The 17,026-nt window shown below is 27.5% G+C and overlaps 2 protein-coding genes across 2 annotated transcripts; both read right to left on the reverse strand.

Moving 5' to 3' along the window:
- Window positions 1-3,787: 3,787 nt before the first annotated feature.
- On the reverse strand, window positions 3,788-5,837 carry LOC124826270 (protein neprosin-like). Its single transcript, XM_088091763.1, has 7 exons — window positions 5,667-5,837; window positions 5,477-5,563; window positions 5,142-5,336; window positions 4,867-5,034; window positions 4,642-4,695; window positions 4,361-4,507; window positions 3,788-4,214 (listed from the first exon to the last, which is right to left on the reverse strand). Exons 1-7 carry the CDS (start codon window positions 5,814-5,816, stop codon window positions 3,852-3,854), a joined length of 1,164 nt encoding a protein of 387 aa, XP_087947889.1. The 5' UTR covers window positions 5,817-5,837; the 3' UTR covers window positions 3,788-3,851.
- Window positions 5,838-8,233: 2,396 nt separating this feature from the next.
- On the reverse strand, window positions 8,234-10,378 carry LOC148198782 (protein neprosin-like). The gene is made up of 7 exons (XM_088091929.1): window positions 10,210-10,378; window positions 10,015-10,101; window positions 9,686-9,880; window positions 9,411-9,578; window positions 9,260-9,313; window positions 8,966-9,112; window positions 8,234-8,776 (listed from the first exon to the last, which is right to left on the reverse strand). The coding sequence occupies exons 1-7, from the start codon at window positions 10,357-10,359 to the stop codon at window positions 8,414-8,416; spliced, it is 1,164 nt and encodes a 387-aa protein (XP_087948055.1). The 5' UTR covers window positions 10,360-10,378; the 3' UTR covers window positions 8,234-8,413.
- Window positions 10,379-17,026: the final 6,648 nt, after the last annotated feature.

Below are 17,026 nucleotides of genomic sequence, written 5' to 3' on the forward strand. Positions count from 1 at the left end.
TGAAAAAATTATATTTTTTTATGCAGGTCAGATTTTAACCTGGCTCATTTAAACCCGCGGGTTGAACCCGTGGTGGACCGGGTCGGTCCCACCTACCTAATGTTATTTTATTAAAATTTAATTTTAATTTTACAAAAAAAATATTTATTATTTAAGTTCCCTATTTTCAAAATTAATTAAAGATCAATGTTTGGAGTGAAATTTGTTTAGATTTGAATTATAAAAAGTTTATAATTTTTTTTATTTAAAAAATTTGTAATTAAGTGAGCCAGTGAGGCAACCTGTTTGGGTCGAGCCGGATTCGAATTTTTCTGGTTTGCTAATTAATGAGCTGCGTTGGGTTGGCTCACTTAGTGACCAACCCGTGGTGGGTCGGGCCAGGTGACCTGTTTTGACAGCACTAGTTGTAATACCAAGGTTCTTAAAAATTTATATATTTTTATATATTATGAATATATATTTTTATATGTTTGATGTATTTGGTTTGATATATTAAAAATTTATTTAATAAGGTGTTCATAACTATTTATTTATTTAATTTATGTTTAGTGAGGTGTTTATAATCTGTTTTTATTTATTATTCTATTTATGTAATTTCTTTAGTGAGGTGTTCGTAACTTTATTTGTATTTTTATTTATTATTTTTGTTTATTTAATTTATTTAGTATTCATATTCTCATTTTATTTATATTTATTATTTTGTTTGTTTAGTGAATTTTCATAATCTCCTTTTAATTTATACTTATTTAATTTATTTAGTAAGGTGTTAATAACCTTATTTTTATTTATATTTATTATTTTGTTTATTTAATTTATTTAGTGATTTGTTCATAATCTTAATTTTATTTATATTTATCATACTCTTTATTTAATATGTTTAATGAGGTGTTTATATCCTATTTTTATTTATTATTTCGATATTTAATTTTTTTAAGTGAGGTGTTTATAACCTAATTTTTATACATTATTTTGGTTTAATTAATTTAGGAAGATAATCCTAACCTTATTTTTTTTATACATTGTTCTAGCTATATATCTATATTGTTTGGTTTTAATTTTTAATAATTATATATATATATATATATATATATATATATATATATATATATATTATGAAATATACCGATTGATGTTACAATGCGAATCAATTTATCGATAGGGGTAGCCGATCGGTCGAGGCAACCACTTTAGGTAATTAAAGATTAATTAATAGTGCAACGGTCATTTATGAGCAATTAGTAGGTATATTAACCGGCATTAATGGTTTGATTGCCGTATCAAATATGAATATACGACATTAATGGTTTGATTGCCATATCAAATATGAATATACAATATTAATGGTTAATTAATGAGCTTGATTGCTATACGACCTATAAATATATTATCAATGTCCAGGTATAGACACATTTTACCAATTCTAACAAAATAGAGACCTCCTTTAGAGACATATCTGACTTGAGCGTCAGAGTGTATTCTGCAGGTCAACAACCGATTGGTGTGAATTGCGTTATTGAAGAGGATTGGACGATTGAAGCATAGAGCAGAGCAAAAAGGAACAATCGACCCTGACCCTTTCAACAGAAACAATATATATATATATATATATATATATATATATATATATATATATATATATATATATATATATATTGATAAATAAAGATTTAATTTATTGTAGTTGGAGGTATAACTTTGGGATTTAAATGAGTAGATATTAGCTCATTTATCCTTACTAGCCACTACTAAATAGATTGACTTATTGAAGTTGGAGGTATAACTTTAGGGATTTTAATGAGTAGACTATTAACTCATTTTTTGTGGTTGTGATTTTTATTTATGATGGTTGCAAATGTGCATGGGAATAAACATTTCACATGCAGTAGTGATTATCGACAACGAGTTTGTGAAATTATAAATAGAAATGAATGCATACATACATTGATGTGTTCATGTATTCAAGAGTGTGTCTTCCTTAATAAAAAATGTTTTCACTAAAATAAAGTTATTTAAAATTTTGGAAAACTATAAATATGTAGTATGTATATTTACATTTTTGTACTAAATATTATTATTTAGTAATGATCTGAATAGTTACAATTTATATATATAAATTAAAAAGAAAAAAAAACAATTTTTATGTACCGATTAACTATAAAAAATATTTTTTTTCACTAGTGTTTGTCACAGGTTAACTACTTATTAATTCTCCATTGGAAATTAAACTGATCCCGACTCTAATACTAATAGTTAAATTGAACATGTATAATTCTGTCAAATGTTATAGCAGTTACTTTGTCCATTGGAAATTAAATTCAGGACTCTGAGTCTAATACTAATTTGTTAAATTGAACATTTATAATTATGTCAAATGTTATAGCAGTTACTTATTAATTGTCCATTGGAAATTAAATTCAGGACTATGAGTCTAATACTAATTTGTTAAATTGAACATTTATAATATGTCAAATGTTATAGCAGTTACTTATTAATTGTCCATTGGAAATTAAATTTAGGACCCTGACTCTGATACGAATTCTTAAATTCAAATGTTATAGCAGTTACTTATTAACTGTCCATTGAAAATAGGATAATGATACTATGACAACATTTTTTTGATAATATTTTAACACTGTCTGCGTGTTATTCTGTGATTGGTTTATATTGATGTTTATGATTATTATTATTGATTGTAGAATAATTTTGGACCAATACATAAACAGTCTTAAAATATTATCAAAAAAATGTTATCAAAGTATAATTGTCCTTGAAAATCAATGAGGATCCTAACTCTAGTACTAATTGTTAAATTGAACATTTATAATTATGTCAAATGTTATAACAATTAGTTAAGATGCAATTCTTTCCACTTAAGTGCCTCGGAGTTTGATTCTAATTTGGTCCTCAACTTCTGTGAACAATTAATGGCACGTGCAATATTAATTATATTAAATTTTATTAAAAGTCTAATATTCTTTCTAAAATGTCATTATTACCAGTCTCCTAAAAGAAATAAAATATACAATAGATAATGGTTAGAGTTATTAAAACCGGTATGATATTGCTACATTAGTGAGGTGTACGTTACTTTAGGAAAGCTGAAGAGATAATCAGAAATCTAAACGTTATTACTTTGATTTGATATTTTCTTTTGCCCAAAAAGAAAAAAAAGGAAGAAAAATAGCGATGAATTTTTAACTTCATATCTGGCCAATGACAATAACAAAATAGTAAAACTTTATTAATATTAGTATAAAAGAAAATCATCACTATACATCTAAACCAAGCTCTATGATAAAATTTTTACTTTCTATTTAATTATACAACTAAATATAGAGGCAACATTAGTAAATTTAGGTATAAAGACATCATTAGTAAACTAAGTAATACCATGAAACTCAAAGCATAAAACTATTAATTACAATACATGCGTTTTGATATATAATATAATAGTCGAAAAATATTGAAATAGTCTCAGCTATCACGAATAGCGTTATGAATGAGTTAAATATATGAAAAATTTTGTTCACTAAATTTTAACTCAACAAGTTAAAGTATATGCGATTTAATAAATGATAAAGTTATGAAACAGAAAATTAAGATGTATGAAAATGTAACTGAAAATATATATGAAAAAAGTTATGAAAATTTAAGATTGAATTAAAAGAATTAGTTTAAACTAAAAAAACTTGTATGACTGTTTGACTGACTATAAACAAAATTTTTCCAAGTAAAGTAAAGATGCAATATAACAACATTATTAATAAATGTAGTTGACGAAAGAAAATAATACGAAAATGATATATTGTGATAGTTTTGTTTATTTGATATAAAATATAATTGAAAGAAGATTAATCGCCACAACTACCACCCGGCCCTCCAAACTCAATATAGTAGCCATAGTGACGTCCTTTGTCTCCGTAGTTTTTAATATCATAACAAGTGGGTTTGTCAAGTATAGGATAAATTTGGCTTGGTTCAGGTCCACGAGGAAGATCACCTCTATCTCTAAACCACATTTCTCTAAAGTAACAACCACTGTTTTCAGGAAAACGTCCAGACCCCATTTGAGGACTATTAGTACCAGGACGAGTTTTTGTTCTTCCACCCCATCCTACATGATCAGCTGAACTCATGTTCGTGAACAATTTTGCTGGAAAATATCCAATAAACTTATTGTTTATAATTATCCACCAATTTTTGGTTTTTGGATCCTGAAAATATATACACACATTTATCATATCCAATGTTAATTACGTCAATCATACTGTATTAATTTTTTATCATTATATTCACTTAAAGAATTTATTCAACAAATTAAAATATTTATTAATCTCAAATAAATTAAAATAATAATTACCTGAGAAATAGCAATGAAACTGTCAATAGTTGGTCCACCATAGATAGATACATTGGTTATGCGTTGACCAAGATGAAATAATTTATGTGTTTGAATAAAACCTGCACATCGAAGATTATAACATCCTGTCTTCTTGAAGTTATCTACCTGAAAATTTATAACGCATCAAGTTTTGAATAATAATATTAATATGATAAACTAATTAATTAAAATTTATTTAGGATCTAGCTTAATTATATCTTTATACACAAATTGAAACGAAAAAAAGATAAATCCTTTACCGTCCACGAGGTATAAATATGAGATGCATAATCACCATATAGTTCTGGAGCCACCTGATTATAATACATTAATTAGATTAATTAAAATATTTTTTATTTTCTTAAAATTAATACTAATAGTGATATATAATATATATATATATATATATATATATATATATATATATATATATATATATATATATATAAATGCAAGAAGAGTTCAATGTGAAAATTATAACTTACATGCCATCCTAACGAGATTTTATTAGTAGATTCTACTGTTCCGCTTTCAACCCATATATGAGACATAGAGATTTGAAACTTTGAATCAATATGTGGATTATAAATACTATTTGTTCCTGCCACTCCGTAATAAGGAGCATAATGTGGTCTAAGAAAAAATTCTGCAAACTAAAAAGTTTGATATATACAAATAAATAGTTAGATTAAAAAAATGTAGAATACAATTTATAAAAGAAAGTATTGACATTTAAAAGTATTTTTATGAAACATCTTACATGAACACCAGGAATGTCTTTAATCAATATATGATCGTTTAACATTGATTGTTCTCGAATAAGGTCCTCCTTTGTTGTTCTAAGTATAGGAACAGTCCCTTTCGGACATTCATCTTTACTCAATTCAAACATGAATTTAGTTTCTAAATTTTTCTGACTTGATTTTCCAAACCCAGTTTGAAAGTTTGGTTTTCTCTAAAATTAGATATAAAAAAAAAACAAGCGGATGTTATAACATGGAAAACATTATAAAAGAAGGGTTGAAAACTAATCCTAAATATTGAAAACGAAATGAAATTCAAATTTTAATGTAATTAAATGATTTGGGTATATACCTGTAATTTATGGTCCTTTAATAAAGGATGATCCAATGATGGTTGTTTGTAAATGTCAATGCAATCAATAATGTCTCCAAACTCCGTCTATGAAATCCAAAATAAAACACATACCCATAAAACTAGTAAACCATGTAGTGCGATAACAACTAAAGAGCTTACGATGAAACATACTAAAGTGAAGACATACATGGATACTTTTTGATGGAGGCTTATTAATAAGTCGAAGTTGTCTCTCCAACTCCAAATCTTCTTTTAGTATAGTTTGAGTTCCTTCAACTTTATGGCAAACATGAGTACTCAAAAATTGCAGGATAAAAAATAATACATGGATCATCATTTTTCAACTCAACACAATCTCTCTCTCTCTCTCACACACACACACATATATATATATATATATATATATATATATATATATATATATATATATATATATATAATTAAAATATCAAATGTTTTTATGTAAAATTATAGTCGTAAATTTGTTATATAATGCTCATTTGGTTCTTCTCATTTCATTTACTATTTTAATTTTTTTAATATATTTGTTGTGTAGTAACTGGTATACGTTACTAATTATATAGTAATTAATGCATAGCATTTAATATTGATATTTAGTATTTATTATTTAACATTTATTAGTTTGAATGATAATAGGTTAACAACTCTTTTTAACAACTTTTTTGATAATATACTGCGTGTCATTATTTTACTGGTATGTATATTTGAAACGAACAAATCACAAACTAACACATAGACTGTTTTTGTAAAAAAATTATCAAAAAAAGTTGTAAAAAACATTTTTCTATTAGTATTTATGATATATTTTTTATTAATATTTTAATAAATATTTTGAAAATTAAATATGTTTTTAGTTCCTAAATTATTATAATAAAAATATTTGTTTCTAAACTAAATTATAAAGTATTTTAACCCTACAATTTATGAAAATAATGCAAAACATTTTTCTCAACAAATAACATGTGAAGGTTATATTATAGTATACTTTGAAATTCTATTAGTTACATGACAAACATTAAGTATCTTTTGTTCATGATGATATTTTACATTACTTTCATAAAGTTCATAGCACTAACACAACGAAAGCCTTCTATGTAAGATATTTTATGTTTATTACATTAGCAATATATTTAATATTGCAGAACACAAAAACTTGAGTTACGTGAAAAATGCATGATGTAAATTTATGTCACGTAAAAAACACACTATGTACATTTACGTTGGACGCTAGAATAGATCCAACATAAATGCAGTAATTTACGTTGGACAATACTAGGTTTAACATAATATTGATCAACTTGTACAACTGAATCTTGTTCCCATGTAAATCAACATCTGTCTCAAGTTTTCATAACATTGATTTTACGTACTTTTATATGTATATTTTTATAAATAAATCAACTCCTTCATAGTTTTTACTTTGTTTTGTTCTTAAGTTTAGTGTGTTTTCTTGTGCTTTAGTTAAAAAATTATTTTTAGACAAATATACACCCAACATTACAAACATAAAGAAAAGACACACCTGTAGAGTTATACTACCTTGCACCACACTCAGACGATTAGAAAATCACCATTGAGCAAATCGTTGGCAAAAAATATGGCTCACCTAGTAGATCACATGTTAGAGAACATCAATTCTAGGTCTCAATGGCCGAGAATGAAATCTCTTGGTAAGTTTGTCAATTCTAATATGCGAAAGTGAGTATTTAATCACTTTTTCGCGATAGTTTTGTGATTCTCTCCTCCCCACTTTATTATTCACTTGAAGCAACTGGGAGAGGCCCTTGGAGGCTGTTTGAGGGGAACTTTTCCCTTCTCCTCCTTGGGCTTCAATATTCATCAATTGTGTTTTTTCTTGTTTTGGATTGAGGAAGAAGATGAGTAGTAAATTGAAGATGGAAATTCGAAGAGGAAGCACAATTAAAGCATGAAGTAGAGGCAAATAACCTTGGGGAAAGGCATGCATCTCTTTTTGGTTTCAATTTCTTCTTATTTTTAAACCTTAAGTTCTCCATTGTGGGTAGCTAACCTTATTTGTTGATATTAGATGTAATAAACTGAATATTGTGTATTTTGTGACGTTAATACATAAGTTTTCCCATTTCAAAGTTAATATTTGATTTTTATGCTTATGTTTGTTGTGACTTGATCATCCATGGCTTGATTGTTGTTCTTGAGGTGTTTGAAAATTTCTTTTGACCTAAAACTTAAATTGAATACCTAATTTAGCTTGTATCTATGGATAAAACATCATTAGTAATCCTAAGACTGGTGAACTTAATGAATGATTGTTTGTTGAAGATTCAAGGAATTAAAACTTAATGAGTTATCATAAACTAAAAGTCATTAGCGATATGATTTAAGTATTTTGTGAGTTGATTTTGACTCAAATATGGAATTGAGATGTTTATGTATTTATGGGAATAAGTAAATTTAGTCTTGACAAATTGTAAATACTCTATGTTAAATTTCTTATTGCACATCAATTGTTTGATAAAAATAAAAAATGAGTTTCTTTGTGTTTTTGTTATCTTTGTGTCTAATTAAGTTGTGAATTTTTAGGATTGTCATGTGTTTTACAAGTTTATGTAGAGAGAACAATACTTGTTACTTACGTACAATCGATACACTTATCATTTTTTTATTATCACTATTCTACTCTATCAAAATCCTTATTTGTTATATAATAGGCTAAATTGAAACAAGATTAAAAATACTCATTATTCACTGAGGGGCAGAAAATGAAGACTTTGTTTTTAACATAATAATAAGCTTAAATAACTTTTTGTTAGATACAATATAAACTTAGTTTATATTTATCATTTGATGAATATTTCAATAATAAGACAATAAAAACTATAAAGTATTATATAATCTATCAAATCGCTTGTACTTTATGTAATTGAAAGAAGATTAATCGCCACAACTACCGCCAGGTCCTCCAAACTCAAAATAGTAGCCATTGTGACCTCTTTTATCTCCATAGTTTTTAATACCATAACAAGTGGGTTTGTCAACCAAGGGATACACTTGATTCGATTTAGGTCCACGAGCTACAGCAGATGGATCTTTAAACCACATTTGTCTAAAGTAAGAAGCAGTATTATTAGGAAGATGTCCAGACCCCATTTGAGGACTATCAGTACTAGGACGAGTTTTTGTTCTTCCACCCCATCCTACATGATCAGCTGTGCTCATGTTCGAGAATAATTTTGCTGGAAAATATCCAATGAACTTGTTGTTTATAATTATCCACCAATTTTTGCTCTTTGTATCCTGAAAATAGATACACACATTTAATCATACCCAATGTTAATTATGTCAATCATACAATATTAACTTTTTTATCATTATATTCACTTAAAAAATGCATTCAAGAAATTAAAATATATATTAATCTCAAACGAATTAAATCTAGCTCTACTACCGTTTTATTATACAGAAAGTTATATAAAATATTATTACCTGAGAAATAGCAAGGAAACTGTCAATAGTTTGTCCACCACAAATAGATGTGTTGGTTATGCGTTGACCAAGATAAAATTTTTTGCTCGTTTGAACAAAACCTGGACATCGAATATTGTAACATCCTGTTTTATTGTAGTTATCTGTCTGCAACAATTTATAATACAACATCGAATTTTGAATAATGATATTAATATGATAAATTAATTAATGAAATTTTATTTAGGATGTAATGATACCTTACGTATATATTTATACATAAAAAATTGAAACGAGAAAAGAAAAATCCTTTACCGTCCATGAGGTGTAAAAATGAGAGTCATAATCATCATATATTCCTGGAGCCACCTGATAATAGTGCATTGAATTAATTAAAATATTTTTATTTTCTTAAAGTATACATATATAAATGTAAGAAAAGTTAAATGTGAAAATTATAACTTACATGCCATCCTAATGAAATTTTATTATTGGATTCTACTGTTCCTCTTTCAACCCATACATGAGTCATAGATATTTGAAACTTTAAATCAACTCGTGGATTATAAATACTATTTATTCCTGCCACTCCGTAAAAAGGAGCATAACTTGGTCTAAGAGAAATTTCTGCTAGCTAAAAAATTTGACATATACAAATAAATAGTTAGATTAAAAAAATGTAGAATACAATTTATAAAAGAAAGTATCAACATTTAAAAGTATTTTTATGAAACATCTTACATGAACACCAGGAAGGTCTTTAATCAATATATGATCGTTTAACATTGATTGTTCTCGAATAAGGTCCTCCTTTGTTGTTCTAAGTATAGGAACAGTCCCTTTCGAACATTCATCTTTACTCAATTCAAACATGGATTTAATTCCTAAATTTTTCTGTCTTGATTCTCCAATCACATTATGAAAATTAGGTTTCCTCTAAAATTAGAAAGAAAAAAAAGTAAATATCAAACCATGGAAAGCATTGTAAAAGAAGGTTGAAAACCAATCTTAAATATTAAAAATAAAATGAAATTCAAATTTCAACGTAATTAAAGGATTTGGGTATATACCTGCAACTTATGGTCCTGTAATAAAGGATGATCCAATGATGGTTGTTTGTAAATGTCAATACAATCAATAATATCTCCAAACTTTGTCTATTAAATCCAAAATAAAACACATACCAATAAAACTAGTAAATCATGTAGTGTGATAACAACCAAAGGCACATATATATGATGAAACATAGGAAAGTTGAAACGTACATAGATACTTTTTAGAGGAGGCTTATTAATAAGTCGAAGTTGTCTCTCTAACTCCAAATCTCTCTTTAGTATAGTTTGAGTTCCTTCAACTTTAAGGCAAAGATGAGTACTCAAAAAATGCAAGACAAAAAACAATACATGGATCATCATTTTTGCAACTATTATTCAATATAATCTCTCTCACACACACACATATATATATATATATATATATATATATATATATATATATATATATATATATATATATATATTAAATATCAAATGTTTTAATATGAATGATAATGTAAAATATATATAGTCGTAAATTTTTCATATAATTCTTATTTGGTTCTTCTCATTTCTTTTATTATTTTAAGTTTCTTTAATATATTTTTTGTATAGTAACTAGTATACGTCACTTATTATATAGTAATTAATGCATAGCATTTAATATTTATATTTTGTATTTATTATTTAATATTTATTAGTATTTATGATATATAAATGTTTACTTTGTTTTCATGTTAAAATGTGTATTTCTGTTTAGTATCCCCATTTTAAAAATGAAGATATTGAATTCTATGATATTAAAATTGTTTCATTTCAGTACTATCAGTTTTAACGATGTTAAAATTGATAATGTTGAAATTATTATGGAGGTGATTTGTACAGATACAAAAAAAATGTCGTTGTGTCATTTAGTTGGCCTAAATTTAATTACTTGAGAGGAAGAGTTTGGGTGATGTGTATATTGAAAGTTTAGGATTTTTAATTCAGGAAATAAATCCCAATTCTGGTTCTCTTTCTGTCGCGGGTTTCCAAACCATAATCCCCAATTTCCTTTTCTCTTCTACAACGGTGGAGATGCAACTTGCTCCTTTGTCTTCCATGGAAATCCTTACACTGCTTCATTCTTCCTGGCAGATTCTGGTCACAATCTCAACACCATTAACGAACATGCCAGGCGCGAAATCCAGAATCCCATCAATCTCAAGAAGCTCATCAGGCACGAGCGTCTTCAAGAGAGTCCTAACCAGAAGAGAAGCGAGTTCTTCGTAACGAAACCTCTCGGGAAGAATATGAAGCCTCAAAGCTCTTTGAAGCAAAGTCGAAGGGTTGGGGCCAATCAACATGAAATCAGGAGGAGCAAAGATGCTAGCAAAACCCAAACTACCTGAATGATCTTTCTTTATTCCTTCAAGAACTGAATGCAGTGTAAGGGAGAACGAAGCATACCCTTTTGCACGGAGCAAGTGAACAACGCGGTTCCAGGGAACCCCGTTCTTGGAAAGGGAGTCGTTGAAAGAACAAGTGGGGGATCGAATGAAGAAATCCAAACCCCGATGAAGAAGGTCTTGCGATCGGCGTTTTCCTTTCACTTGTGTGGCAGATTCTCTGCGTTGTCGTCTGATTCACTTAAGGTGCGTTTCTTTCCTTTAATTTATTCTCTGGCGTAGAGTTTCTGCGAATAGATCTTATTCTTATTCCGTCGAGGCGATTTTCCTTTCCATTTCGTAGTTTTGTGATTCCAACGCAGCGTCGTTTCCATTCATACTCGCGGGAGAAGAGAAAACCCTAATCAGACATGGGGAGGAAGAAGCCGACTGCGAGGGACGAGGAGAACGCGTCGCAGCAAGGCGGTGGCGGGAAATCTAAGAAGAAGGGTGGTCATCGACGATGATAAGTATTCCATTAGAACAAACCTCTCTGAGGAGCCGGCCCTGGAAGAGAAACCCGTTGCAGCGGGAAAGAAGAAAAGTAAGAAAGGCAATGCTAAAAGTAAGAGTAATGATAATGGTGTTGATGATGACCCTGAAGTTGTGTTTGCTACGAAGAAGAAGGGGAAAAAGAATTTAAATTTTGCCAAGTTAGATATTTATTTTTTTATTTACCTTTAATATTTATTTTGAGTGTGTAAAATAAGCTATTAGAAAACAGTTTTATTGAAAGAAAACAAGTTGAAACTCAAATAAGCATGATTAGAAAATAAAGAATATTTTTTAGACAAATACCTGCTTAGGGGCACTAGAATCACACTAAACATGAAGAAAAGACACACTTATAGGATTATACTACCTTGGACTGCCCGAACAACTAGAAAATCACCATTGAGCGTTAGGCGAAATCATTAAGGCTTTGTTCACTTGAGTGGATTTGAGGGAGAGTAATTGAGGGGATTTGAGAGGATTTGAAAATAATTTTTTTTGTTGATTATTTGAGTGAATTTGGAGGTAAATGAGATTGGATTTGGAAGTAAATTTTTTTAATTTGTCACGTCAATCAAATCCTACACTAATTCTCACAAACTTTACTTTCAAATCTAATCTCATTTACCTCCAAATTCACTCAAATAAACAACAAAAAAATTTATTTTCAAATCTTCTCAAATCCCCTCAATTACTCTCTCTCAAATCTACTCAAGTGAACAAGGCCAAGCGAGCTGGCTACTTGCAGAGTGAAAATGATATCCCAAACTTGCAATATTCGAATCGTTGGGCAGAAATATGGCTCGTCTAATGAGTTACAAGTTATAGAGCATCAATTTTTAGACCTCTCGAGGCGAGAATGGAGTCACTAGGTGAGTCTATCAGATATGTGAAAGCAGGTATTTAATCATGCTTTTGCAAGAGTTTTGGGGATTTTCTCTTCCCAAATTTCATTATTCACCTAGAACGATTAGGAGAGGCACATTGAGGTGTGTTTGGGGTGTTAGGAAGCTTTCCCTTCTCCTCCTTGAGCTTCAATATTCATCAATGGTAATTTTGCCCCTTTTGGATTGAGGAGGAAGATGAGTTAGGAATTGAAAATGGAAATGCAAAGAGGAAGCACAATTGGAGCATGAAGTAGAGACAAAGAACCTTGGGGATAGACATATATCTCTCTTTGGTTTCAATTTCTTCTTATTTTTAAACCCTAGGTTCTCCACCGTGGAGAGCTAACCCTATTTGTTGAGATTAGATATAATAAACTGAATCTTGTGTATAATAATTAACATCACAAAGTTAGTATTAATTTCTATGCTTAATGTTTATCGTGGCTTGATCATCTATGGCTTGATTGTTGGTTCTTGAGGTGCTTGAAAATGTCTTTTGAACCTAAAACTGAAGTTTAATACCTAATATCTAGGGGTAAAACATGATTCATTAGTAATCTTAAGACTCTTGAACTTATTGCGTGGTTGTTTGTTGAGGATTCAAGGAACTGAAACTTGATGAGTTATCATAGACTCAAAGTCATTAATAATAAGATTTAAGCATTTTTGTGTGTGACTTGAATATGAAATTTAGATGTTTGTGTATGCATGGGAAAAAGTGAATGAAATCTAGTATTGACAATTGTAAATACTCTATGTTAAATTTCTCATTGCACACCAACTGTTTGATAAAAACACAAAAAGAATTTGTTTGTATTTTTGTTATCATTGTGTCTAATTGAATTGTGAATCGTGAGGGTTATCATTTGTTGTAGAAGTCTCTATAGAGAGAGATATTTATTACTTGTTGCATGTAATTGATACACTTGCCGTTTTCCACTAGCACTCTTCCACTTTAGCAAAATTCTTCATTTTATATATAATAGGTTAAATTGAAACAAGATTAGAAATAGTCATTTTGTTGCAACATTTATTATTGGTGATAAACTATTCTATGCCAGACCTGGTAGTATCCAACATAAAATGATGAATTTACATCGGACTTGTAATAGTGTCTAATGTAAATTTATGTTGGTCTCTTCATATCTTATGTAAGTTTATGTTGTGTGTTTTTCATGCAATATAAATTTAGGTTATGCAAAACATCAAATCTAAGACTCATGTAAAATGTCCAAAATAAGTTACATAAAAGACTTTTTGTGTGTGCTAGTGGTATGATAATTAACATTATCATGTTTTTTATTTTGTTATTTTTATCTTTTATTGGTATTTTTATTATTATCTTTTTAAATAATTAAGGATTTATTAGATAATTTTTGAAAAGATAAGTATTTTATCTTTTATTCGATAATTAAGGTTTTTTTTAATAAACTAGAAAAAAAAAATAAGTATTTTGTTTATAATTTGCATATAAGTAGAAATCACTGAAGATTAAAGAATATGTCAACAAAATCAGTTATTAATAAAATCAGTTATCTAGAGTTTATTACTTCAAGTACAAAATTAGTATAAATTTCACTCTCAGTCTAGCGAGCTATGAGTTTTGGAAAACTTATAAATAGAAGAATTTACATAATTAAATTTAATACTTTTTAGAGAGGAAACTTCATAAAAAAGGAGAGAAAGTTGATATTCATTCCAAAGACGATTGTTATTTATCATTATTATTTTTTGGTGCTCATAATGTATAAGACTAATTAACTCCCTTATTTACAGAGATTTGACATAATATATCTTTATTACTTTTTGTGATTTATGTTATTCAATATTTTTTTTCATTACTCTTGTGTTTTATTCTCGTTAATTACATGATAATTGATTAATTGAATATTTGATTATTGGACACAATGTTATGACCTAGACTAGGATAGAAAAATTAATTGATTCAACTCCAAACATGAAGATTTGATCATTGATTATTTTAAACATCTAAACTTAATGCTTATGCGAATTTGTAGTAAAAATATATAAGAGATTTTAATTTTTATTATTAAGGTTTATATTTGTTTCTAAGAAATTAGAGCTTGTTAAATATTTGTGTGAATGCTAATAGGAATTAGAAATATATTGTTCAGTATTTTCATATTGATGATGAAATTTCTACCATATTTTGAAAATTTAATTACTTTCTTAAATTTAGAATTTTAATAAAACAGTAACTATTTTCATTATCTTAAAATTTCTTTATCCTAATCAATAAGCTTTATTTTTCTGAACAACCAAGTCTCTTGGAAAATAATATATGTAGTTATCCACTATATATAATATATACTGTATATATTGTATGCTTTAATACATTTCCAATATTGTAACATGTTCATATCCCTAAAGATCTTGAGATAGATTGTACTTTGCAAGAACCATCTGGATGGACAGAAAATCAAGACTTTGCTTTCAACATAATAGCAAGTTTAAATAACTTTTTTTTAGATACAATGTAAACTTAGGGTGTACTTATCATTTGATGAATATTTCAATAAGACAAAATAAAAATTGAACTTTATGTGATCTATTTTTTTTTTCTTAAGTTTATTATATCGTCTAACAAAGCGGTTGTACTTTATGTGATCTATTTTTTTTCATAATTTAACATCTTTCTAATAAAAATTATTTATATTTTCCCCTTTAATAGCTAAACGAAAACTACAAAAAAATTGAACTTTTACTCAAATAAATCACTTTGCATAGAATATTAAAAATTACAATAGTAAGTGAGGATTTAAAATGTAAATAATAAATAAATAATTAATATTATACTGAACTTTCTACATGAAAGTTAAAAGAAATAGTAATCTCTCATACTTGTATAACATTTATCATATAATGTTTGTTATGTAATACTTGTTATATGGTATTTATTACATGTATTATTAGAATTGTGTCCTTATTTATAATAAAAATAAAAATATTAACTATATTAAATTTTATTAAAAGCCTAATATGCTTTCTGAAATGTCGTCGTTATTAATCACCTAAAATTAATAAAAAAATACCATAGATATATAATAGTTAGAGTTAATTAAAACCAGTCAGATATTGGTACATTAGTGAGTGTGTACCCCTCCTTTCAGAAAGTTCACGAGATAATAAAATATCTAAACGTCATTACTTTGATTTGATATTAACAATTTTTTTTACCAAAAGAATTTAGTGATTGTAGTTAGGTCTGGACATAATTAGCCTAACTAAACTATATCTATGCTATAAAAACTAAACTATTTTTATTAAAAATAAAACTGAACTATACTGTTGTGCAGTTCTTTAAATTGAACTGAACTTTTCTATTTGCAGTTAATTGTTACGAATTGTAAATCAGTGACCAAAATAAACTGCAATTCCACCTAGCCTTGCAAACCTACAACGAACTGTTTGTTTTTGTTTGTTTTATAACACTCAAAACTTATATAAAATTTAATTGCATGGTTACATTGAAAAAATTAATTAGAAAGATCTTAGTCAAAATCTATTCTTGTATAAATTTCAGTAATATAATAATTTTCAATAAAAATAAATACTTAAATGAAAAATAATAATAAATTAGTATGATATATAATTATGACAAGTAGGATATACAAATATAAATTAATATAAATGAGCAAGTTACATGAGAAAAAAATATAATTTATACCGATTTGTAAATAGTATTAAATGCATCTTTTCTTTTTTATCTTAAAACTATTTGGGAATAAGTTTTAAAAATTAATTTAAATTCTTAAAGAACTTTTTGTTAAACTAACACTTAAAACTGTTATTCAAAATCGCTTTTCAAAAACAAATAGTTGATTTATTTGAATTTTTGATAAAAGTGCATTTTCATTATGTTTGCGTGGAGCCGCACCTTTTATGATCTTTTTCAAGCAGTTAACTGTTAATATAAAAGTTCAGTGTTTTTAAATTGAACCACAAACCAGTATAATTCAGTTTTTAATAAAAGTAGTTTAGTTTTTATAGTATAATATAGTATAGATAATAAATAGTTTAATACAATTAGGTTAATTATGTCCAACCCTAATTGTCGTATCGAGTTAATAAAAATTCGGTGTTACCAATATTACTGGAAAATGGTAAACATAAAGAGTTATCAAAGCGGATAACCCGACTCGATTCAGTACGGGTTGGTCAGTTAGTAAGCTAATCTAACCTAGCTTACTTATTAGCGAGCTGAAAAAGTTCAAACCCAGT

Source organism: Vigna umbellata, chromosome 5 (assembly GCF_029865625.1).
Source record: "Vigna umbellata cultivar VRB3 chromosome 5, Vumbellata_1.0, whole genome shotgun sequence".
In the NCBI taxonomy this organism is placed as follows: Eukaryota; Viridiplantae; Streptophyta; class Magnoliopsida; order Fabales; family Fabaceae; genus Vigna; species Vigna umbellata.